Source organism: Phyllostomus hastatus, unplaced genomic scaffold (assembly GCF_019186645.2).
Source record: "Phyllostomus hastatus isolate PE091 unplaced genomic scaffold, TTU_PhHast_1.1 phas_contig_150, whole genome shotgun sequence".
NCBI lineage: Eukaryota > Metazoa > Chordata > Mammalia > Chiroptera > Phyllostomidae > Phyllostomus > Phyllostomus hastatus.
Window position 1 is genome coordinate 31,344,485 of NW_025333611.1, and position 24,576 is coordinate 31,369,060.

The window sequence follows — 24,576 nt, forward strand, 5'->3', positions numbered from 1 at the left end:
CTAACCAAAACACAGTCTCTGTGCTGCATTTAGGAAAATTTTTGGCTTTTCAAATTTCTTATATTTTTTCAAATGTTTCTGCTGCAACCTATTAAGACAGTTTGCAAATGATGAAATACTTTACCTAAAATATTTCAGCAATGCAACTTAAACTTTCATTTGCATAGACTGAAAGAAGCTAATTTTTTAAATTAAAAAACGTTAGGATCTTTGGTAGTCAATTACCAAATAGGCATGACATCAGGGAACCACAGTCTTCCCAGGTATTTGGAAACTTCAGTGTGAATTTCATCCAGGCTATAATTGTCATCAGGGATCAAAACCTCCTCCATTATGGAGAGCTGGGCTAGCCTTGTCCCACACAGTCTCACAAACTCAATGAAGGCACTGCAGCTAACTTCGCATTCACTCAGGCCCAAGGCTGTGAAGTTTTTACAGTGTTTAGCAATACAAACAAGTTCATCATCAAGAGTTTGGAGACCATTGGCACACACTACTAACTCGATTAGTCTTGGACAGTTAAGACCTATCCGTCCAAGAACTGCTTTGCTTACTGAACGGCCAAAATAAAGGTGAGTAACAGGGGAGTTTTCTTGGAAGAATGTCTCAAATTCCTCTTCATATAAAAAGAAGTACATAACAACATTAACTCCAGGGGAGTGTTTAATTAGCGCATCCCAACTTTGTTTTTTAATAGAATGAAATTCAATTTGTCCAGGATTTTCACTCACAACATCAATTCGAAGATGTTCAAGGTTAACGTGAGTCTCACTTGAAAGTGCCAGGAGAAGTTCATCACTTAGCATGTAATAATTCAATGCCAGTTCTCTAAGGCCTTGACAATGATCAGCTATACAAAGGATTCCTGTGGGAAATGAGGAAAAATTCTTCAGAACAAAGATCACACTAACAATAACATTTTGTCAATTTACATTTGATACTAGTCATTCGTTATTTACTAAAATAGACATCTAATGATTTTTGAGGAGATGGGTGCCAAGATATACATAATTATATATAATAATATACAGGATCTGGCAGAAGTAATGCCACTGAGTGTGGTTGGTAGGGCATATGAATGTCCCGCACAAGACAAACAGCAATTTGAGCATTTCACCTAAAATTTCATATGGTGTGCTTCAGTGTGATGTTGCTATGTTACAGAATTACATATTTATTATTTTGTAATAAAAGATTTTTATGTAATAAAAAGAGGTGTTATCTGTGCTGGACCCTGTATATATAATTAAAATACTCTTAGGAGAAGCAATTTAAATGATCTCTAGCTTATAGATTAAGACTTCTTTTGAAAAAAGAGTAATACATTATGTTCCAAAAGCATGTATATTTCTATAAGAAACTGCATTCTTTTTTTAAAGATTTTATTTATTTATTTTTAGAGAGGGAAGAGAGGGAGATAGAGAGAGAGAGAGAAACACCAATGTGGGGTTGCTGGGGGTCATGGCCTGCAACCCAGGCATGTACCCTGACTAGGAATCGAACCTGCGACACTTTGGTTCACAGCCCATGCTCAATCCACTGAGCTACACCAGCCAGGGCAGAAATAGCATTCTTACTATCACTATAGTAAAGAAAATATCATGCAAGCTTAGAAAAATATAACCTACCATCAGATGAAACATGAGGACAGCTACTCATTTTTAGGAGTCTTAGAGTATCACTATTATTTGCCACGAGAATCTTCAGTGAGGGATCATCCACTGGTGTGTCTTCAATTTTGATTGATGACAATGATTTTGAGTTGATAAAAACAACTGTAAGTGCTGACACAAAGTGAGCCTTGCATGGCAATAAGAAAAAAATTATGAAAACATTATTTAAATATCTATAGATTCAATCAAATTCATTAAAACTAATATATCAACATATGCTTACAATAACATAGTAAAAGCAATCAACATATTACTGTTTTTCATATCACCATTAGCTACTAGAAGATATTTTTATAACCAAGTACAGTTTTAAAAGTACTTTTACAATTCATAAATGGAATGGTGAGAAGGGGAGAAGTTTGAAAAATTTCATAAGTATGTCTTTCAATTATTTTCAATCTTAAGGATTTTGTTTTCAATATTAAAAGGGTATGATTATATTTATTTCCTAGAATAGAAGTTAGCAAGTTATGGTCTGCCAGCCAAATCCAATCCAATCTGTTATTGTATAGCTCATGAGTTAAGAATGGCTTTTACATTTTTAAATAATTGCAAAAAATGTTTTGAAGACTATTTCACAATATGTGAATATTAAATGAAACTTTCAGTATACATAATTAAAGTTACTGTAGCACAGCCATTTGCTTCAAGTATATATTGTCTATGTCGACTTCAATACTGTGATACACAGAGTTGAGGGTATTGCAACAGCAGAGTTGCAGCAAAACTGCACGAGCTGCAAAGCCTAAAATATTTACTATCTGTACCTGTTCAAACCCTGCCTTGGAGGAAAGAGAATTTTTATCTGGTTTATTCACTCCTGTACTCCCAGCACCTAAAATGGTATCTGGCACATAGGAGAAGATCAATAAATATTTGCTGATGAATAAGTGAACAAATGATGTCATTCTTTGGTGACATGCTTTTTGCTAGCCAATTGAACAAAAATGTTTTGGAAACTTTTTGAAGATTGACAAACTAAAGCTTATTTATAGTTTGACTTCAGAATGGGTGGGGTTTCACAAGTTTTCAGATCCAGTGTTTTTGGATACAGATGGAAAGTCTGGAAACCAAATCCACGCATGATCATTTTTCCTTTTTCAAAATCTATTTGGATCCTACCAGAGGTTCTACTGTCCCTATTAGAATGACCAAATTGGTTATAAATCTAAGTTAATTTATAAGAAAACAACAAACAAACAAGCAAAATATAACCAAACACACTGAAACAGAGAACAGGCTGACAGTGACCAGAGGGGAGCGGGGAGGGAATTTCAGGGGAAAAGGGGAAGGGTTTGCAGGAACAAGTATAAAGGACACATGGACAAAAACAAGGGGGGATGGAAATGGGAGGGAGGTGGGGAAGGCTGTGTGTCGGGGGGCTGGGATGGGAGTAAAAGGCAGAAAACTGTACTTGAACAACAATTATAATAAAACAAAAAGAAAGAAAACCTGTTGGCATATACTAATTGCTAACTGATTTACACAAATTTTTGTATAGCAGATGGCTATCCTCTTAATTTTATGCCAAACATTGTTAGAGAAATAAAATACATCACTCTTTTTCTTTAAGAAATATAAGGGTTTTTTCCCCTTTAGTCAACTCTCAGTGGACTCTTTTAATCCTGAAGGACACAGTTATGCATCAGAATACAGGTATCCCCTACTTTTTGAGAGTTTTGCTTTACATCATTTTACTTTTACAAAAGACCTATATTAGTACTCGTTTTCATGAACCAGAAATCCAAAGAGGATTTAATTTCTATGAAGAAAGGCAAAAGGCAAAAATAACATTCAGCATTTTGTTTTGCAGTGAGCTGTGGCAGAGGCAGCATGCACCTTGAGCAGTGAGAGTGGCCCCATCAGCTCCTCCTCCAGGAGCTACGCTCAGCTTCTCCACATCAGGCTGCCATAGCTTTGAGCTGTGTCTGTGAACATCTATGCTTCATATTAATTTGTTTTGCGTATCCGTTGGTAAGATGTGTCCTAAGATAATGGCTCTGTGCTTTATGCCGTTTGGGCTTACAAAAGGTTTTATAGTACAGTTCTGCTTTTGGATAGCAGGGGAAACCTGTACAAATTTTATTATAGTAACGATAGATTTTTTTAGCACTTTTTATGCCTAGCAAAATGCTGTACTTTCATCTTACTTTCCCTTAGTTTACAAATGAAAAAAAAAGTGAGGCTGAGAGAGATCCACAACTTCACCGGAAGCCACAGAGCTCATTTTACTGTGGAGGCAGAGCTGGAAATGAAGCCTGCTAGTCGCCGTTGCCTCGCTCAGGTGTCTGCATCAGCTAACCCAGAAGCTGGCTCGCGGAGCTCATGTGCAACATGAGAGACAGCTTAGAATCTAAAAATTTTAGGTCAGTCTGAATCCAGAGTTTATCAATAACCATTTAGAACTAGTAAACTTCCATCTGATTACTGATACTACTCTAATCCCCAAATGACCCATTTTTTAAGGACATCTCTTAAAAAGATAAACAGGCTAGCAGAAATGCTTGCTAAAAGAGAGCCATGACACAGTTTATGAGAGAAGAGATGTTACTATTCCTCTACCCTCTTCTACAGGAAAGTTTCTTAGCCCGTTTTATTGACAACCATAACTTAGTGCTTATTATATATCAGGTACTATTCTAATTCTGGATTTATAATGGTAGGTAAACAAATTAGAATATCCCCCTTCAAGGATTTTATGATTTGGTCTGGGGAAAAGAGAATAAATATGTTAAATCAATGAGGTATTTTGAAGTCCTGATGAAAAATATAAAGAAATTAAAATAGTGTCATATAGGAGAGGGTCACTGTAAGAGTGGGCACTGTTTTAGCAAAAGCAGTCAAGGCGGCCTCTCTGAGCAGATGGCATTCAAGCTGAAGCAAGAATGAAGAGAAGACAGTTATTAGTTTCTGTGGCAGAGACTGCTGGGTGCTTCTGAACAATGATTCATACTTTCTTTTTTGGTAATCTAGTCCCAGTATTTAGCTGGGCACATTGCACCCAGCTAAAAGACATCTGTGGGGCCACAGGCCTAAATTCTGGCCAAGGAGACAAACAGCAGCATTATGGGATACTTATGGCTAGTCTCCCTGAAAAGGAGAGGGCATATCCTTCTTCCCCCACAGCTTCCATCCAGCTGTCTACAATAAGGACGTGATAGCTGGAGCTCAGAAAGCCACCTTTGACAATGAAGAGAAGAAAACAGCTTGGAGAGAATGCAGTGCCTGGAGGAAGCCTGGGTTCCAAACACCTTTATACCAGCTATGGACTGTCTCACCTAGGGATTCCTTTAACACAAGAGAAATAAACCTCAGTCCTGTGTTTTAAGCCATTGTTATTTTGGAATTTCTACTACATGGACTGAAACATCATCCTAACAAATGCAGTTTATTTAGTTAAATATTATGCTGTTCCACCTCTAATGAAGAGAGTCTAGAATTACAGAAAAGACATCCACTTACACATATTCAAAGTGATTAAGTAAATTAGCACTTGAAAATCATACATCTAAAGTTTATATGAATGACATTTACTGGGGAAACATTTACTAAAATTTATTTAAAGAATGAAACCATGCATACGCTATTTCAGCAAAAATAAGTGCTAGTCAACAGAAAACTGCTTTAAATTGTTGAGTACAAGCAGAATATTGTCTGTTTTAAGAAAAGAGTCTCTTCCGCTAGTTGGACAATATTTAAGAATTTTACAAAAGAGTTTTACAATATTTAAGAATTGCACCAAAAAAAGCATACCATATTTACCTTTGACATATTCATAAAACTTGGCTTGGCTGTTGAAATCAAGCCTAAGGTCTGGATAGAACAATTTACCAGCTGAGAAAGTATATCACAGGCAGCTTCTGCTGATTCAGTACTACTATCAACCTATAAAGACAATTTTAAATCTTAATTTAATGAAGTTAACTTAGTAGAAAGTTACTGGCAAATACTTATTTAATAGAATTCATTTGCAAAGTTGTATTTACCCCTCAAGCTATAAAATAAATTAGTATTTTTTCTTTATACAAAATGTCTCAGATAAAAAAGTGAGAATGATGATGACAAATTAACTTTCTAAGCACTGTGCACTTTCAAATCTTTTACAATTACCTGAATTTTATAATAGCACTCGGGTGAAGGAAAATGAAGTTTTTTTAAGTTACTCAATTATAACTCAAGTTCTACATCTCAATCTATGCAAATAACTACAGAAAAACAGGAAATATTTGAGATAAAATTCTGCAAAATTCACTGACTGCCTCAACACAAGGATATGGATATTAAAATTATTGTTAAAATATAAGTCATGGTTTCTATTTAATGCTTATTTTTCTTACCTTAAAGCTGACATACTGAAGGTGGGCAGCATGCTTTTTAATAATCTGCTGAATGAGATCAGGATGAGTGGACTTAAAATATGAAGTAGCTGACTGGTTCAGTTCAAATTCAAACTTTCTCCAAAGATCAGGAATATGAAAAACTTCATTCCATCTCCTACATACAGAAGATGCCCGGGCCCGATCTATTAAAGGAAGGTACTGAAAAATGTGTAACACTACATGGTGAGGCAAACTCCCCCAGTCTAGAAGAACAGTGTACATATGAGTCTGGTCGAGAGAAGAGCAGAATCCAAGTTTTGGCTGTTTCACTGCTGGTGAAGAATGGACAATTTTGTTCACAGCAGATAAATTGTTCCTCTTCATTCTGTAAACATTAAAAAAGGTTAAATGGTCACTTTCCATATTTCATCATACATTTGTGCTCTAATTGTATAGAATAACAACATTAGACAATAAAACAGTGAAAAAGTAATCTCCCACTATTGCCTCTACATGCTGGGGATACAGAAATAAATAAAATGGAACCTGTTCTCAAAGAGCTGTGGACAAATGGTGAAATGCAGTGGTAAATGCCATCACCGAAACTGGGACAAGTTGCAATGGAAAAATAAGGCAATGCTATATAATTGAGATTGTATGGGGGAGGGGTGATTGGGCAGGCTTCGAAGAGGAAATGTCCAAGAAAGCTGTGTATGTCCCAGGTTTATTCCTGGTCAATTATTGTATTTTTATTATCTCCCACACAGAAGGAAGCATTACACTGCAACTGTGCTAAGAACTCTTGGGGGTGTGGTCTAGGGGACAGTAAACCACAACTAAAAGCATAGGTTTCAATGAGTCCCAGCTCTGCCATTTACTAGCCATGTGATCTTGTTTGAGCAAATTAATTTAAGCCTCAGTTTCTGCATGTGAAAAGCAGGGAGAGCAGCAGTACCATTTCATAAGGTTGTTGTGAGAATTAAAATACCTTAAGTGCCAGCACATAGTAAGTGCTCAGTAAATGTTGCAGTTGCTGTTATTTTAAATTTTCCAATGCATTTTTCTGAACAAATTTCATTGAGTTGAAGCATAATTCTAACAAAATGTCAAATGATCTGTTACAATTTTCAGATGATACTCAAGACACAGGAGCTCTAGAGAAAACGGATATAGCAGGGACAAAGTCTGTGTAAGCAACACACCTCACCACTACTCACCAATGTACATAGCAAAGGAAAGACCATTCTTCCCCAACAAAAAGAAATGACAAATCTCCAGGTATTAGTCAGCCTGAAATACAACTAAGTTTCAACAAATTTCAGGTCCAGGTATACCTAAATATATTGGGTTATCTTATACATAGTCTTACATAAGAATGCAATGTATTTTAAGCATACAATTATTTGAGAAGCAAAATAACGGTAACAATAGTTCTGAACTTTAATGTTGGTTGACTGTTCAGTCTTAATTTCACCCTTGAATGCTAGGAACATGTATGTGGAAGATTCAGTGTCATAATTGAAACATACCTTTAAATCTAATGAAATATTTATTTAATATGTAATGTTTCTGCCTTGTGAGTCACTCTGATGTGAAACATTTCTTAATCACAATATAGAGTTGGATCCCAGAAGTAGGACTGACCTAGTCATGAACAAAATAAAAGGTCATCTTTAGGGTCTGGAAAACTGAAATGGAAACCAAAAACAGTTGCAAAGCTGTGTCTCAAGCATCAGGCAAAAGAGCTACCACATACATTTTAATCTGACTAAAATTACATGCATGATGGAGAACTGGTCCACCAATACAGTATAGGATACACGAAACTGCTGACATCAATAATTCAAAGCATATGCTATTTTGAAAAAGCTGATTTATTGTTTAATGATCATTCCCTAAAATAAAATATGATGGCCTGGGGAAAGTAAAGGAATGGACACTGAATTCTAAACTCTCATGTGGAGCATATTTATTGACATTTTGCTTTTAATTGCTTTATTTGGTAGCCTATAGAATAGATAGTTAAAATTTCACTAAGGTATTACAAAAAATGTTATCCCGAATATAATCCATCACTAGAAAAGCAATGAATCAAAATAAAACAAAGACTTCTTCCAAATACCAGGCTAAAAAAACTGTGTTGCAATTCTAAACACAGCAATTGTGCTATATATTAAATCTGACTATATGTAATATGAATTGATTGTTAAAACTGTTTATTTAGTAAAGTAATTAATTGCCAGTTAATTGATATACTCATCATAACTAAAGGACTTTATGTACCAAGAATTCTATTAAAAATCACATTTTAATTTCCCTTCTCCTTACATACATTACCATATTTTGCTGTGTATAATGTGCACCCATGTTTTTAGCCCAGACTTTCAGGAAAAAAGTCTTTCACTTTAATTTTTTAATTCAGTTATTATTTATTTATATTCAGAAACAAAACTTGATTATTGTATTCCAGGGTATTACTTTACATATGAGTATTGCAATTGCTTTCTAGAGTTACACTTTTAATGAATAAGCATAAATAAAAGAATTAAAAATATTTATGTAGCTACAGAATTAGTACTACCCATGGATAATACATATCCTTATTTTTCCCTCAAAAATTTGGGCAAAAAAGTACACATTATACATGGCAAAATATGGTAGCTTTCAGACCATAAAACTCACCAAGAAATCATAAATTTCATATAAAATAATTTTATAGCAAATAAGCATTAGTAAACTACGTTTTAGAATGCAAGACAAATTGATTTTTCTTAGCTTGAAAATATACAAAAATTCCAGCTTAAACATGTATGATCATTTTTAGAAACCGGTAATTTCTTTATCAAACTACCAACTTTCTACCTAAAGAAGGCTTCCGGGTTATAGTTCACACTGAATGAACGAATGAAGGAACCGTTGCCATGGAGTACTCACCAATAGCCATCAATTTCACTTCCTAGGCTGGCAAAATACCACAAAAACACATTTATCAGAATGTGTAAGTAAAAATCCAATAATTTTGAAACTTAGGATATTCAGATGTATCGCTGTGTATATTGGAAGTTTTTGTTAGGAAATTATTGATTACCAAACTTTTTTTTTCTTACTCAGAAGTAAACCTGTCCAAAAAAAAAAAATCTAGCCTGGTTGGTGGAAATATTGCAACACTTGCCAGAAATTATATTTGAAACTCTACTAAAATAGAAGGCAAGGAACTTTTGGTCAAGATGGTGGTATAGGCAGACATGACTTGTCTTTTCATACAACTACATCAAAATTACAATTAAAATGTAGAACCACCATCAGTGAGAATCACCATAAATTAAGTTGAATGGAAGTCTAACAACTACAGAGTTGAAGGAACCGCATCCATCCAGACTGGTAGGAAGGGCTCAGACGTGGAACAGGCTGGCCTCTAACCCACGTGTGGTGGATAAAAACTTGGAAGGAATATCTCAGGAGCGAGGAGTCTAAGATCCAAACCAGGCCCCTTGGAGCAGGGTTCCAGTGCCAGGAAGAAAAGTCCCCACAAGTTCCAGCTGCAAAAACTAGTGGGGATTGAGGTGGTAGACGAAACTTTTGGAGACCCAAGCAGTTCCTCTTTAAGAGCCCACACATGGACTCACCTACTCAGACTCACTCCCTCTGAGCTTCAGCACTGGGGTAGCAGTTGGAAAGTCACCAGTGGTATACAGGGAGAAACTGAAGTGCCTGCCATCAAGGTGAGCAGAGGCCGTTGTCCTTTTTCTAACCCTCCCCCAACAGAGCCAATAAGCTGGTGCCATATCTGAGACTCCATCAACCTGGTTAACACTGTTTAACCTGCCTTGGAGATTCCCAGAGACTCCACGCCATCCAATTTATGGGCCTACCCAAGCTGCTTTTCCATATGAATGACTGGTCTTGGCTCATGCTTCACAACTTCCTAAATCCTATTGAACAAGCAACAGCTGGCCTCAGTGAGCCCCAGGTCCAGCACTAGCAGCAGCCAGCCTAGATTCACAATTTGCCTTCACCTGGGAATCTCCAAACCCAGCATAAGTAGCAGCCATCTCAGATTGCTTTAGGGCTCAGGCAGGGTGTCCCAGGTAAAACACAGGTGGGGGCTGATACCGGCCTGCAACACTCAGGACACCCTGGGGCCAGTGCACCCAGTGGACAGCTACAGACCACATCAGAACACCAACACCCTGCCCCTGCACATCTGATACTCCATGGGAGGTGGAGGGTGGTGGTCAGTGGTCACAGCCAATCTTGCAGCTGACTGGCCTGGGTAAATCCCTTGCATTGATCTTTCAACAGCAACCAAGCCTCAACTACAGGAGGCGGGTGTATTCATACCAAGGGTGCACCTCGAGTACCCAGCTTGGATGATAGGGGAGGCTGTGCCACTGGACCCTACAGGACACCTACTACATTAGGCCACACTACTAAGACAAGGAGTCAAAGCAGTTCTACTTAATACATAAAAACAAACACAGGGAGGTGGCCAAAGTGAGACAAAGAAGCACGGCCCAAATGAAAGAACAGATGAAGACTCCAGAAAAAGAGCTAAACAAAATGGAAATAAGCAATCTATCATATGCAGAGTTCAAAACACTGAATATAAGGATACTCAAAGAACTTAGTGAGGACCTCAACAGCATAAAAAAGATCCAGTCAGAAATAAAAGAAACACTAACTGAAATAAAGAACAATGTACAGGGAAACAACAGTAGAGTGGATGAACCTGAGAATCAAATCAATGACATGGAACATAAGGAACCAAAAACAAGCAATCAGAACAAGAAGAAAAAAAAGAACCCCCCCCCCAATTAGAATCGTATAAGCAGTCTCTGGACAACTTCAACAGGTCCAACATTTGCATTATAGAGATGCCAAAAGGAGGAAAAAAAGAGCAAGGAATTGGAAATCTATTTGAAAAAATAGTGCAAGAAAACTTCCTTAATTTGGTGAAGGAAACAGACATGCAAGTCCAGGAAGCACAGAGAGTCCCAAACAAGATGGATGCAAAGAGGCCCACTCCAAGACACATCATAATTAAAATGCCAAAGGTTAAAGATAAAGGGAGGATCTTAAAAGCAAAAGAAAAGGAGTTAATTACCTATGGGAAGTTCCTGTAAGACTGTCAGCTGATTTCTCAAAAGAAAATCTGCAGGCTAGAAGGGATTGGCAAGAAATATTCAAAGTCACAAAACGCAGGGACCTACAGCTGAGATTGCTCTGCCCAGCAAAGATATCATTTAGAATCCAAGGGCAGATAAAGAGCTTCCCAGAAAAGAAAGGAGTTCATCATCACCAAACTATTATATGAAATATTAAAGGGACTTATTTAAGAAAAAGATAAAAACTATGTAGAATAAAATAGCAAAAGATACAAGTCTATCAACAATTGAATCTAAAAAACAAACTAAGCAAACAAGAAGGACAGAGACAGAATCATAGACACAGAGAGTTTTGATGGCTGCCAGATGGAAGAGGGGTGTGGGAAAATGGGTAAAGAGGTAAAGGGATTAAGAAGTACAAATAGGTAGTTACAGAATAGATATGGGGATGTAAGTACAGTATAGGAAATGGAATAGCCAAAGAACTTATATGTATGATCTGTGGACATGAACAAGGGTGGGGGGACTGCCTGTGGAGTGGGGCCAAAGGGGAAAAAAATCAGGACAACTGTAGTAGCATAATTGTAACAGGGTGCAGCCAAGAGGGGAGTCCCAAATAGGGATTTGTAACAGGGTCCAGAAGAGCTTGGAGATCATTGGCTCCACACCACAGGGCCACACCCGCCCAGAATGCGGGCAGCTGTGGCCAATTGTGAGAGGAGCTGGAAATGGGGCTGCAGAGGAAGATTAGCGCTGGGATTTAAACGGAGGCACAGCAGCCATTGGGCCTCTCTCTTTTTGGGACCACGCATCTGCTTAGGACCATGAGGCTATGGAATGTTCCCTTTTGCCACGTGGAGGGTGCTGGGAGGACTGTGTGCATTTGTGGGGAACTTTAGTTTGTGTTATTTCAAATGAATAATAAATTCCTTTCCTTTTCATGAATCTCTGGCATTGAGGGACATCTTTCCTCTGGCAGCAGACATAACAAACCTGGGGAATTCCTTTTGGGTAATAGTATATTGCCTGGGCTGCCCTTAGCGCCCCCTTTTGTACTATAACATAATCAATAAAATAGAATTTTAAAGGGAAGTTGTGGGGAGAGGAAATGGAGACAACTGTACTTGAACAACAATAGCAAAATGTGAAAACATATAGTAAGACATTAAATTATATTAAAATTTTGAAAAAATTAAAATAAAAGATGCAATAAAATAAAATAAAATAAAATAGAAAGCAGTAGATCAAATAGCCAAATGGCTCTGAAAATTTACATTTTAATTAACACATATGGAGAGATACTACAAAAAATTTAAGGTAGTCCATGATTACATTTACTTGTTAACAGGCCGTGTAAATCATTTAGCTCCAGTTTTTAGCAGTGCATAATACTACTATAGCTGTAATACTGGGTTGGCCAAAAATTTTTTTGGTTTTTCCCAAAAGATGGCTCTAGTAGTACTTAGTTGTATTTAACTTCATGTTAAATAATTTTGTTAGGTTGTATTGTGACAGCTTTCATATCAGTGAACTTATCAAAATTGGTGAATTTTTGTGTAGCCATTTTTATATTGACGATGGAATAAGCAACACTTTCAGCATCTTATGCTTTATTATTTCGAGAAAGGTAAAAATGCAACTGAAACACACACAAAAAAAGACTTATGCAGTGTATGGAGATGCTGTGACTGATCAAGCGTGTCAAAAGTGGTTTGCAAAGTTTTGTGCTGGAGATTTCTTTCTGGATGATGCTCCACAGTCAGATAGACCAATTGAAATTAACAGTGATCAAATCGAGACATAAATTGAGAACAATCAACATTATACCACACAGGAGATAGCTGACATACTCAAAATATCCAAATCAATAAGTTATTGGTGAAAATGAAAAACATGTCTTTTATTTTAAAGAAAAAGCCATACAGACTTTTTGGCCAACCTAATAATTAAATAAGCAGATAAAACTTTTATAACTTAACATTCCCATAGGAATAAAGTTTGTTTGACCAGTCTGCTGTTAACAGAACATATGTTTCTGTGGGTTTTAAATTTTTTACTTATATTGATACATAGAATTGATTCATTCTTACTTGATTCATTCCTATTCTCTTTGAAGTTTGGCTGCTTTTAGGCACAGCTACTTGTTAGAGTTAGGAGCAGTTTATGGACATTGACGAAAATAATAACTCGTCTACATTATGATAAAACTCACTGCTGTGGCATCATGAATAAATGTCATAAAGTAAAAAAATAAATGCATTCTATGACTTCTGTAAGTCAAATTAAATTACATAGAGGAGGTGGAAGAAGCAACCTATTAAGCAACTAATAACTTCTTTTAAATTTCTACCACCACCTGCCAGCTCTCAACTTCTTTCTGAACCCTATTCCTAAAACAGAGCTTTGAAGGACAGACAGGGACAACGTACTGGAGACCAGTATCTACAATTTAATATCCTCTAATGCCATCTGTTCTGCTATTACCCAAACCACTATTTTCCAGACAACAACAAGGTTGTCTCTCTCTCCTTTACATTCCACTGCAGAAGTAGGAGAAAGGAGCTATCAGGCACACATTTAGAGGAACACCACAAATAAGAGAAAGACGTCAAGTGACTTGTATTCCCCGAATCAGATGACACACAATTTTATTTACTGCAGAATCTTTTTTATACTATGTTATCAATCTGGCTACTTTTGTGTTTGCAGGCCATGCTTTACGCTAGAAAATAAAGAAGTAACCTAGTAAGGATATATAAATAAGGAATCACTACCTAAGATCCCCAAGAAGACAGCAAAGCAAGTATCTTTCTCAAACTAATTCACTGGAGTCTTCAGGGTCAGATGAATTACTTACCTGATTGCTGCAGGGAACTGATTGCTGTTTCAGAGTCACTATCAGGAATTGTAAGGGCTGGCAGAAGACAAAACCAGAATGCAGGGTCCCATCAAGTGATAAGCCATACTTCCAAAAAGGGAGAGGTGAGCAAGCTCACTGTGATGTTTAGCACAATTCTCGAGTACGGAACAGGTTTACTATCATTTGAGAGATGCTAGTCTCTGAGAGTGGACTCAAAGTCCACTTAATGGCTTCACTAACTACCCTAACCCAATTTCCTTTTTATGATATGTATACTAATTTGGTGGATCAGGTGACCATGTGAATTAGATCCTCTAAAAGTAAGAAATCCACCCTCCTTGGTGTAGCTCAGTGGATTGAGCGTGGGTTGCAAACCGAAGGGTCACCAGTTCAATTCCCAGTCAGGGCACATGCCTGGGTTTTGGGCCAGGTTTCCAGTGGAGGCCACATGAGAGGCAACCCATACACTGATGTTTCTCTGTCTCTCTTTCTCCCTCCCTTCCCCTCTCTCTAAAAATAAATAAATAAAATCTTTTAAAAGTAAGAAATCTCCCACAGTATTCTTGAGGGAAAGATAATCAAAGACATTAGATGAAAGACTACACATCCAAAGTCAAGTTGGTGGCAGCAATGGGAGCAACTATTTTCTGCACCATCACCAGGTTCTTCCAAATTGCTTAAATGAATACAGAAAGTACTTTTAAAAATGTCAAGTTTTCCATCACCACAACACTAAAAATGTATAAATACCACAGATAACAGAATAAAGATTCAAAAGTATCTAAAAGGCTGGACAAATCTTCTGGAAGCAGCAAAATGAACAAGCACAGGAAGAGATCAGCAAATGTCCTTTATTCAAGTTACCTTCTAAGGGGGCACACTGAGAAATCAGACTGCCGCCACCACAGGCTGATGGTCTCCGCTACCGGGTCTGAAACCCCAGTTATCAGAGGCGTGGCCTGGACAGGAACGCTGAAGACTGGCTCCCAAAATCCAGCTTTAAAACACACAGCCTTCAAATACACCTCCTCCCACTAAATATAACCCAAACAGAGAACAAAACATGATTTTTTAGGAATGGTGTCGAACATATTTATGTTCTCTGCATCCCACGTCACCTGTAAGTTCCTTTCTAAACCTAAAATCTACCATTTTTTAAATGTGAAAGTCAAATGATGATATCATCAAGGTTTCAACAAAGACAAAAGATAAGTATTTATGTCAAACAAATTTTTCTGAAAGCAGTGATTGCCAACTTTTTGGTGTTCTTACGTTTTATCAGTGATTTAGCCATTTTCTCTACTCCCTCAAAAGCCTCCATGTGATATTAAGATGTATTTATTTTTTTTAAATCCTTCAAGTTTAGAATAGGTAGGTTTGCTTTTAAATGACACATATGAGGCCCTGGCTGGTGTGGCTCAGTGCACTGAGTGCCAGCCTGAGAACCAAAGGGTCGCTGGTTCGATTCCCAGCCAGGACACATGCCTGGGTTGCCAGCCAGGTCCCTAGTAGGGGGTGTGCAATACACAACTACACATTGATATTTCTCTCCCTCTTTCTCCTTCCCTTCCCCTCTTTCTCAAGTCAAATAAAATCTTTTTTTAAAATTAAATTACTCATATGAGAAACTGAAGTTTTCAAAATATATGTGGACTCAAAACACCTTTTCAGATACAAGGGGGAGTTGCACAGAACTTGATTTGGGCGATCTGTTACAATGTCCCTGCTGGCGGCTAACTCTCTCCTCCCGGACTCTGGTAGAAAGCGGGCAGCGAAGACAGACTCAGAGGTCTAACAACCAGTACAGATGATTGAGGACAGCATTTTGCGACATTCTGCTAAGAGAAAATAATCCTAACTTATTCCGCTTCATAGTTTGGGGACCATTTCTGGGCACACCAGCCAAAGTTAAAACCAATCCTTCTTAAAGAGTCCAGATTCTTCCAACTCCCAGGGACGGCTTTGCGTCTACTTTCCTCTGGGGCGTTTACTTCTCCGGGCCCACGTATCAACTCTCTCACTGTCGTCCTGCAAACGGCCTGAAGGGTTCAGCTAAAGCCAACGCACGTCCCAGTGGTCTCTCCCCACGGCCGGCTCCGCACAGCCTCCGGCCGCCAGCGAACGCGCGTCTGAGAGCCGCGGGATGCGGCCGGTCCTGCCGGGCTCACCCTCCGCAGACCCGCGAGCGAAAGCCCGAACCCGGGGACCCCGGGTCCGTGCTCGCCCTGCAGAAAAACACCGCGGAGGAAACAAGTTGGGCTGTAGAGCCCCAAACACCCTCCCACCTCGGAGCAGCGCGAACGCGGGGGTGGGGAGGTGGGGAGTTTGCGAGGCGCCTTGGGGGACCCCGCACCTCACGTTTCCGGCGGCTGAGAATGCCAGGTCACGCCTCCTTGTTCCCCAAGAGCGCGCTGACCGAGGGTGCCTCCGAGGCTCCAAATCACCACCCGCCTGACAGAGGCTGGACCCTGGTTCTGGACCGCAGCTTCCTCGCAGTCCGCTGAGGCGAACTCCTCTAAGACCACTGAGATCCCCAGATGGAAATGCTACCTCTAAACACACAACCGCGCGTGTTTCAACGCGCACACCGCCGTTCGCCAGACGACTGCCCCGCAGCTGGCGGCACTCCGCCGGCGGCGAAGCCCCCAGAGGCTGCGGGCCTCTCAGGGGCCCGCCCCGCCCCCAGGCCGCTGCGCATGCGCACTGCTCCACTTTTCGCGGGAGACCGGTGCGTGCCGGCTCTCACGTGCTCAGAAGTCCCGGGGCGGCCCCTTGGAGAGTGAGTACGAGGGTGTCTGCCTGTTGGTCTCCAAGTAATTCGCTCTTACCCCTCGCGAGGTAGAACAGTCCATCAGCTTCTCTAAATGGCCACGCACGAATGGTTCATTGCCCCCTAGAAAGCGCACCACTTTATTAATACATATATACTTGAAAGGACATTTAAAAAATTTTTTTTAATCGTTCAAGTACAGTTTTCTCCCTTTTACTCCCATTCCAGCCCACCCACCCAACCCTCCCCACTTCCCTCCCTTTACCACCCTCCCCCTAGTTTTTGTCCATGTGTCCTTTAAATTTGTTCCTGTAAACCCTACCCATTCTCCCCTGAAATGCCCTCTTCTATCCCCTCTGGTCACTGTCAGTATGTGAAAGGACACTTTTAAATATCAAAAGTGATAACAGCTCAGTGTTGAATATGTACATATCACCTCCCTGTCCTGTGCCACATCTCATTCCCTGGGATAACCACTATTCGTGGTGTAAACTATCAGATCTACACACACACAATATACAGTCAGAGGTAAGAAGGTCACAACTCTTAGTGATTAGTTTAAAAAAATCTGACGTCAAATTATACATAATGTTCTGGAGCTTACTCTTTCGCTTACTACATCATGGACTTAATTCCATATTGACACACAAAAATCATATATACACACATATGTATATACACAAACAGCTTTATTGAGGTATGACTGACAAAATAAACTGCACATACTTAAAGCATACAATTTTGATAAGTTCTGACACCCTTGAAACCATCACTGGATTCAAAATAATGAACATACGCTTATCTCCAAAAAATTCCTTATCCTCTTTTGCAATCCCCCCTTCAACACCCTCTGACACTACAACTGAGTTCTCATTTCCTAGAATTTTATATAAATTGAATCACAGAGTATGTACTCTTTGTTGTCTGGCTATTTGCACTGAGCATAACTGTTTTGATATTCATCCATGTCATTGCATGTATCATAGTTCTTTATTGCTGAGTAATATTCAGTCGTATGGAGAAACCACAGTTTGTTCATACATTCCCCAATGATGGACATTACAAATAAAGCTGTTATGAACATCTGTACACATCTTTGTGTGGACATATGCTTTCATTTCTCTTGGATAAATACCTAGGCATGGAATAGCTACATTATATGACAGATGTGTGTTTAACTTCTAAAAAAGACTGCCAGTGTCTTTTCCAAAGAGCCTATTTTACATTTCCACCAGCACAGTATTAGAGCTCTATTCCTCCACATCCTCACTCGCTTGTTTTAATCTAATAGGTGACTAGAGGTATTACATGCAGTTTTAATTCACACTTGCCTAATGCATTTTTTTCATGTGCTTCTTTACCATCTGTGCATCTTCTTTGGTATAGCCTTTATTCACATCTTTTCCTAAATTTGGTTGGGTTATTTGTTTTCTCATTATTGAATTTGGGGATTATTTTATATATTCTGGACACAAGTCTTTTATCAGGACTTAAAACTACTTTTTTCCCCAGTCTGTTTCTTGTTTTTCCACTCTCCTTTTGAAGAGCAGATGTTTTCATTTTTGACAAGATTCAGTTTATCAGTGCGTTCTTTCATGGATTCTGATGTCAAATTGAAGAAATCATTGCCTAAGCCACATTCACAAAGATTTTCTCCTATATAGCTTATAATTTTCAATGTTATATGTAGGTTTGTATTCATTTAACTTTTGCGTATAGCTCAACGTATGAATCAAAGTTCTTGTTTTGTAAATGTATATATCCAATTATTCTATCAATGGCTTTTGAAGAGACTATTATTTTTCTCCTCTGAACTGCCTTTGCTTCTTTGCAGAAAATCAGTTGTCTGTGTATGTGTGGGTCTATTTTTAAACTCTTTATTCTGTCTGTTTGATGTATTTGCCCATTGTTATGCCAACATTACAGTTTTGATTTCTGCAACTTTATAATATTTATTAAAATCAAGTAATTTTAGTCCTTCAACTTGCTCTTTTTCAAATATGTTTTGGTTGTTCTATGTTCTTTGCATTTTCATATAAATTTTAGATTCAATTTTTCTTTTTTTTAAAGATTTTTATTTATTTATTTTTAGAGAGGGAGGGGAGGGAGATAGATAGATAGATAGATAGATAGAGAGAGAGAGAGAGAGAGAGAGAGAGAGAAACATCAATGTGCGGTTGCTGGGGGCCGTGGCCTGCAACCCAGGCATGTACCCTGACTGGGAATCGAACCTGCGATGCTTTGGTTCGCAGCCCGTGCTCAATCCACTGAGCTATGCCAGCCAGGGCTAGATTCAATTTTTCAATACTTACAAAAAATTGTACTGGGATTTTGCTATAAATTGCCTTGAATCTAGAAAATAATTTTGAGAGAATTCCTATCTCAAAAATATTGCCTTTTCAAACCCAACAATGCAATGTATCTCTCCATTTATATTAGGTCTTCTTTAATTTCTCTCAGCAATTTTTGAGTTTTCATATAGATGTTGTAACATTTTTTTTTCAGAGACATACCTAGGCACTTCACCATTTTAAAAATACCATTGTAAATAGTGTTGGTTGTCAAATTTTAATTTCTAATTAGTTGTTGCCAGTATATAGAAATACAATTGATTTTTGTATACTGAAATTATATCTTTCAACCTTGATAGAATCATTTATTAGTTCTAGGGACTGCCTTTGGAGTCTAGTACATTCCATTGGATTTACTATGTGGACAATCATTTTATCTGTGAATAAAGGCAGTTGTTGTTCTTCCTTTCCAACATAAATGCTTTTTTATTTGTTTTCCTTGCCTAATTGCACTGTACTTACATTGAATAGTGTAATTTTGAATAATAGTGGTGAGAGCAGATACCCTGGGCTTCCTCTTGATCTTAGGGCAAAAGCATTTAATGTTTAACCAGTATCTTATTACCTGTAGGCTTTTCACAGATGCCTTTAAACATGTTTAAGAAGTTCCCCTCTATTTCCTACTTTGCTGAGAGGTTTTTTTTCTTTGTTTTGTTTTTTAGAATAGTGGCTGTTAGATTTTGTCAAATGCTTTTCTGTATCTATGAGATGGTCTTAGAGTTTTATTCCTCAGTTTGTTAAAATGGTGACTTATATTGATTGCTTTTCAAATGCTAGCATAATTTTGCATTCCTGGGATAAACCTCACTTGGTCACAACTTTTTATCTTTTACCTGTTGTTAAAATCAATTTGCTAAAACTTTGTTTAGAATTTTTGATTCTATGTTCATGGGTGATATTGGTTTTTAATTTTATTACAATAGCCTTGTGAGATTTTGATATCAACTAACACTGGCCTTACAACATGCTGGGAAGTGCTTCCTTCTCTTTAATATTCTAGAAAAGCTTATGTAAAAATGGTATTATCTATTAGTTAAATGTTTGGTAGAATTCACCAGTGAAGTCATCTGAACCTGGATTTTATTTTGTGAGACGGTTTTTAATCACAAATTTAATTGCTTTAGTGGATTTGGGCTACTCAGTTTTTTTATTTCTTCTTGAATGAGCTTTGGAAATTTGTCTTTCAAGAAATTTATCTTTTTCATCTAAGTTTTTTAATAGATTGGTGTAGTATTGTTCATAATAGTCTCTTAGTATTTTTTTAAGATTTTATTTATTTATTTTTAGAGAGGGAAGGGAGGGAGAAAGGGAGAGAGAGAAACATCAATGTGCGGTTGCTGGGGGTCATGGCCTGCAACCCAGGCATGTGCCCTGACTGGGAATCGAACCTGCGATGCTTTCGTTTGCAGCCCACGCTCAAACCACTGAGCTACACCAGCCAGGGTAATATTTTTTAATGTCTGTAATATCTGTAATGATGTCACCTTTCTAATTTCTAATATTGGTAAATTTGTGTCTACAGTCTGTTTTACCTAACCAGTCTGACTAAAAGTTACCAATTTTCCTGGTCTTTTTCCAGGAACCAGATTTTGGTTTTATTGATTTTCTGAATTGTTTTTTTGTTTGTTTGTTTTATATCCCATTGATTTCTACTCTGATTTTTATTTCCTTTATTTTCTTTCCTTTTGGTTTAATTTGATATTTTTCTCTAGTTTCTCATGGTTGGAATGGAATTCATTGATCTGAGACCTTCTTCTATTGCTATAAGTATCCCCCTAAGGACTGCTTTAGTGGCACAGCACCAATATCTGAATTAAGGGCATCTATTAAATTCAGAATGGATTCCCCCCCTCTTCTATAGCAGTCAGAAAACTCTTTCAAGGCAGTGAAATGTGGGCATTCATAAGACTTCTATGTTGTCTCAAAAGCTGTTGCTTCATATGCTTTATCCTTTATGGGTGGGGGGGTTGTTTCTGCAGAGGGTGTATTCAGTCCCTGTTTCCCTATCTTGGTTGGAATGAGAGATTTCATACTTAGTAATGGCTGAGTGAGAAGTTTCCCTTGTATGGAAACATCACAAGCCCTTTAACTACTCTCTTGTTGGTAGACTTTTAGTATTTACTATCAGAAGTATGCAGTGAAGATCATATATTTGGTACACCTCTGTGAATATTACTGGAGACTATTCCTAGAACTGGAATCACTGGTTCAAATATTTTAGATTTTAATAGCTATGGACATATCTAAAATAAATGAAGGTTAGATAATTGTAATATACTTGATTTTCAAACTAAGGAGCACACAATTATGCCAATAATTTTTTAATAAATCATCTCTGTATAGTCCTTTTGCAGGGAGTCAATGTCATGCTTGGAGAAAATAGTGATTCTGATGGTTAGAATCAGAACAGTCTAGGCTATGCTGCAGTACCATACTGCAAAGTCTGGTGATTTGAAAACACACAAAGGTTTATTTCTCAGTCATACTACATTTCTCTCACAATCCAGCTAGAAGTCCTGTTCTCTGTTGTCTTCATTCTGGGACTGAAGATGATGGAACAGTTATTGTATAAAAAGTTGTCAGTCTGTAACAGAAGGAAAGAGACAGTGGCACACATACATTGCATCTTATGCTTCCAACCATTTATCCATTCCATTCTCATTTCATTGGCCAAAGCTAGTCAAAATAGCCACTCCTATCTTTAAGAGGGTGAGATAATCCAGTCTTACCATATGCTGGGAAGGGGAAACCTGGAATGTTTGGAAATAGCCATAATGACTGTCACATTAGTAAAACTGCAATCAAAATGTCATGAAATATATATATTTATCCTCACCCAAGGACATTTTTTCTTTGCTCTTAGAGAGAGAGAGGAAGGGAGAGAGAGAGAAACATCAACGTGAGAGAGAAACACAGATTGGTTGCCTGCGGTACATGCCTGGACCAGAGATCACACGTGCCTGGACTGCAGATTGAACCCACAACCACGGCATGTGCCTTGACCAGGAATTGAAACCACAACCATTCAGTTATGGGACGACGCTCCAACCAAATGAGCCACACCGGCCAGGGCTGAAGAATATTTTTAAGCATAAAAAAAGGTCTCACTTTTATAAAGTTTGGGGAGGGGAAGTCCTCAAGGCAGCAGTTACTTCTGATACCAACTGCAAGTGTCAGGGATCTTCAAGACTGCCCTGCTTCTAACAGCTGTAAGGTGGGAGGTCTCCAAGACCACCCTTAGATTGATTGATAATTCTCTAGAAGGACTCAGAGAACTGACTGAATGCTGCTATATTCATGGCTATGCTTTATTACAGTGGAAAAATACAGATCAAAGCCAGCCAAGGGAAGGTATGCATGGGACAGAGTCTAGGAAAGTTCCACAAGGGACCTACCAGATGTCATCTCCCAGTGCGGTCATAAACAGCACTAAATTCTCCCAGCAATAATACGTAACAATATGTGTGGAGAGTTGCCAACTGGGGAAACTCACTTGAGCCTTGGTGTCCAACAATTTTACTGGGGCTGAGTCACACAGACATAGTTGGCTGCCTTTGTGGATGACCTTTAGTCTTCAGTTCCTTCTGGACCTTCAGGTCCCTTCAGTCCACAGGTCCCTTCCGTCCACAGGTCCCTTCAGTCCACAGGTCCAGTTGGTAACTGCGTGGCCCAAAGCCCTCACCATAAATGACATTGTTAGACGTTTGGTAAGGCCCAGAGCCCCAAGTAAACAAAGACAGCCTGTCTTATCAGGCAGAACCTTCCAAGGCCTTTGAGATCACACTGTAGGAGTTGAGGGCAAAGACTACATTTCTCTTTAGGAAGATTAATTCTTTACTACAAAGGGGTTAAATCGTATTTGATTTAACATCATTTCATAATGTTACAATTAAGTTTTCTATGGATTCTATTTGAAAGAAAAATACATTTGAACTGTATCAGTAATACTTGATACCTAGTAAGAAGTCTTTATTTTGGCAGTGTGATGAGAAAAATCAATGCCACATTTGCCTTACTATATATATATAAACTGTCCACTTCCCAAAGAAAAATTCAGGTATGTTTCCCACTATTTTTACCTTGCATGTTACCAAATGCATAACCTACATACAAAGACACTCAAAGATTTGATTTGTTATCATTTGTTCCATATAAGGCCTAAAATGAATTTAATTGTGCTCTGAAGAGCTATCCTGCTTTCCTTTAAAATTTTGGATTTTTAATATTTAAAAAGGTATGTGATCTATTTTCTAAATAGGCTAAGATTTTTTTATTGTTGATACTATTACAGATGTTCCCACTTACCCCCCTTTGCCCACCTCCACCCAGCCCACCCCCTTCCCTGGCCTGCGCCACACTTTTGTGTGTCCATGGGCTGTGCATATTAAATAGGTTAAGACTTTTTTGCCTACTGAAGAGATTTTTGAGATTCAGCCTTCACTTCATTTTTTTTTTAGATTAAACTTTCCCCAAAGGAAATTAGTAAAGGAACTATTTAACTTTACTAAAAAATTAAGGCTATTCATTTTAAAATCACAGATGCCAACTAGCGTGTCTCTAAATGTGGAAGAACTTACTGCTGTTTGCACTGTATTCAAACACAGCATGCAGCCCGGTAAACAGGGGGGGTGTTATGAAATGAGCATTCCTAAATGGGTCAGGGTTAGTCATCACTGACAACAGTGATTCAAAGCCACCGCCGTTTTGAAGAGTGAATAAAGTCAAGGGGATTGCATGGAGCTCACGATTTCATTAACACCATATGCTATCTGATGCAAGGTGCCTTGTCTTGCATAACTTGTGGATCTGAACTTAGTATTTCTTAAATTAGAGGAGAAAAAGGATTTTTCATCTATTGCTTTTCACTTATGCTTTTTTAGTGCACAGCCATTAAAATAAAATGTAACATTGAATTATGTTTTCCAACTTTGTAGATTACCTGGTTTTAAAAGCTGTAACCCCAAAGAAATAATTCTGCAAATGTACTTTGTTTTAAAAACAAAAATAAATCTATTGCCATGTTTAACGAAACACTTTATAGAAATACTCTGTTAACCTAGAGATAATTTTCTAGAGTCTTTTTATTTATGAAAGGCAAAACCCTGTGTTATTACTTTGATTGTCAGCAGAAGCCTGGGATCATTGAGAGAAACAGGGTCAGTCATTCTAACTGGTGTTAATAAAAGTGGGTTAGTAGGTCATATTTTATAGCTGTCCTGGTGATCTACCATTTTTTTAAGTTTTTGTTAAAGATTTTATTTAGTTTTAGAGAGAGCTGAAGGGAGGAAGAAAGCAAGGGAGAAAAACATCAAAGTGTGGTTGTCTTTCACGTGCCCCCCCCCAGTGAAGACCTGGCCTGTAACCCAGGCATGTGTCCTTACTGGGAATCGAACTGGCGTTCACAGGTTGGCACTCAATCCACTGAGCCACACCAGCCAGGGCTGATCTATCATTTTTAAGAGCATTTCAAAAAGCAGTCATTAGCAAAAATGAAAACT

The 24,576-nt window shown here is 38.2% G+C and overlaps 1 protein-coding gene across 1 annotated transcript; it reads right to left on the reverse strand.

The window, feature by feature from the left end:
- Window positions 1-221: 221 nt before the first annotated feature.
- Window positions 222-16,616, reverse strand: LOC123811208 (F-box/LRR-repeat protein 21). The gene is made up of 5 exons (XM_045827259.1): window positions 16,311-16,616; window positions 6,011-6,377; window positions 5,436-5,558; window positions 1,629-1,800; window positions 222-865 (listed from the first exon to the last, which is right to left on the reverse strand). Exons 2-5 carry the CDS (start codon window positions 6,374-6,376, stop codon window positions 222-224), a joined length of 1,305 nt encoding a protein of 434 aa, XP_045683215.1. The 5' UTR covers window position 6,377; window positions 16,311-16,616.
- Window positions 16,617-24,576: the final 7,960 nt, after the last annotated feature.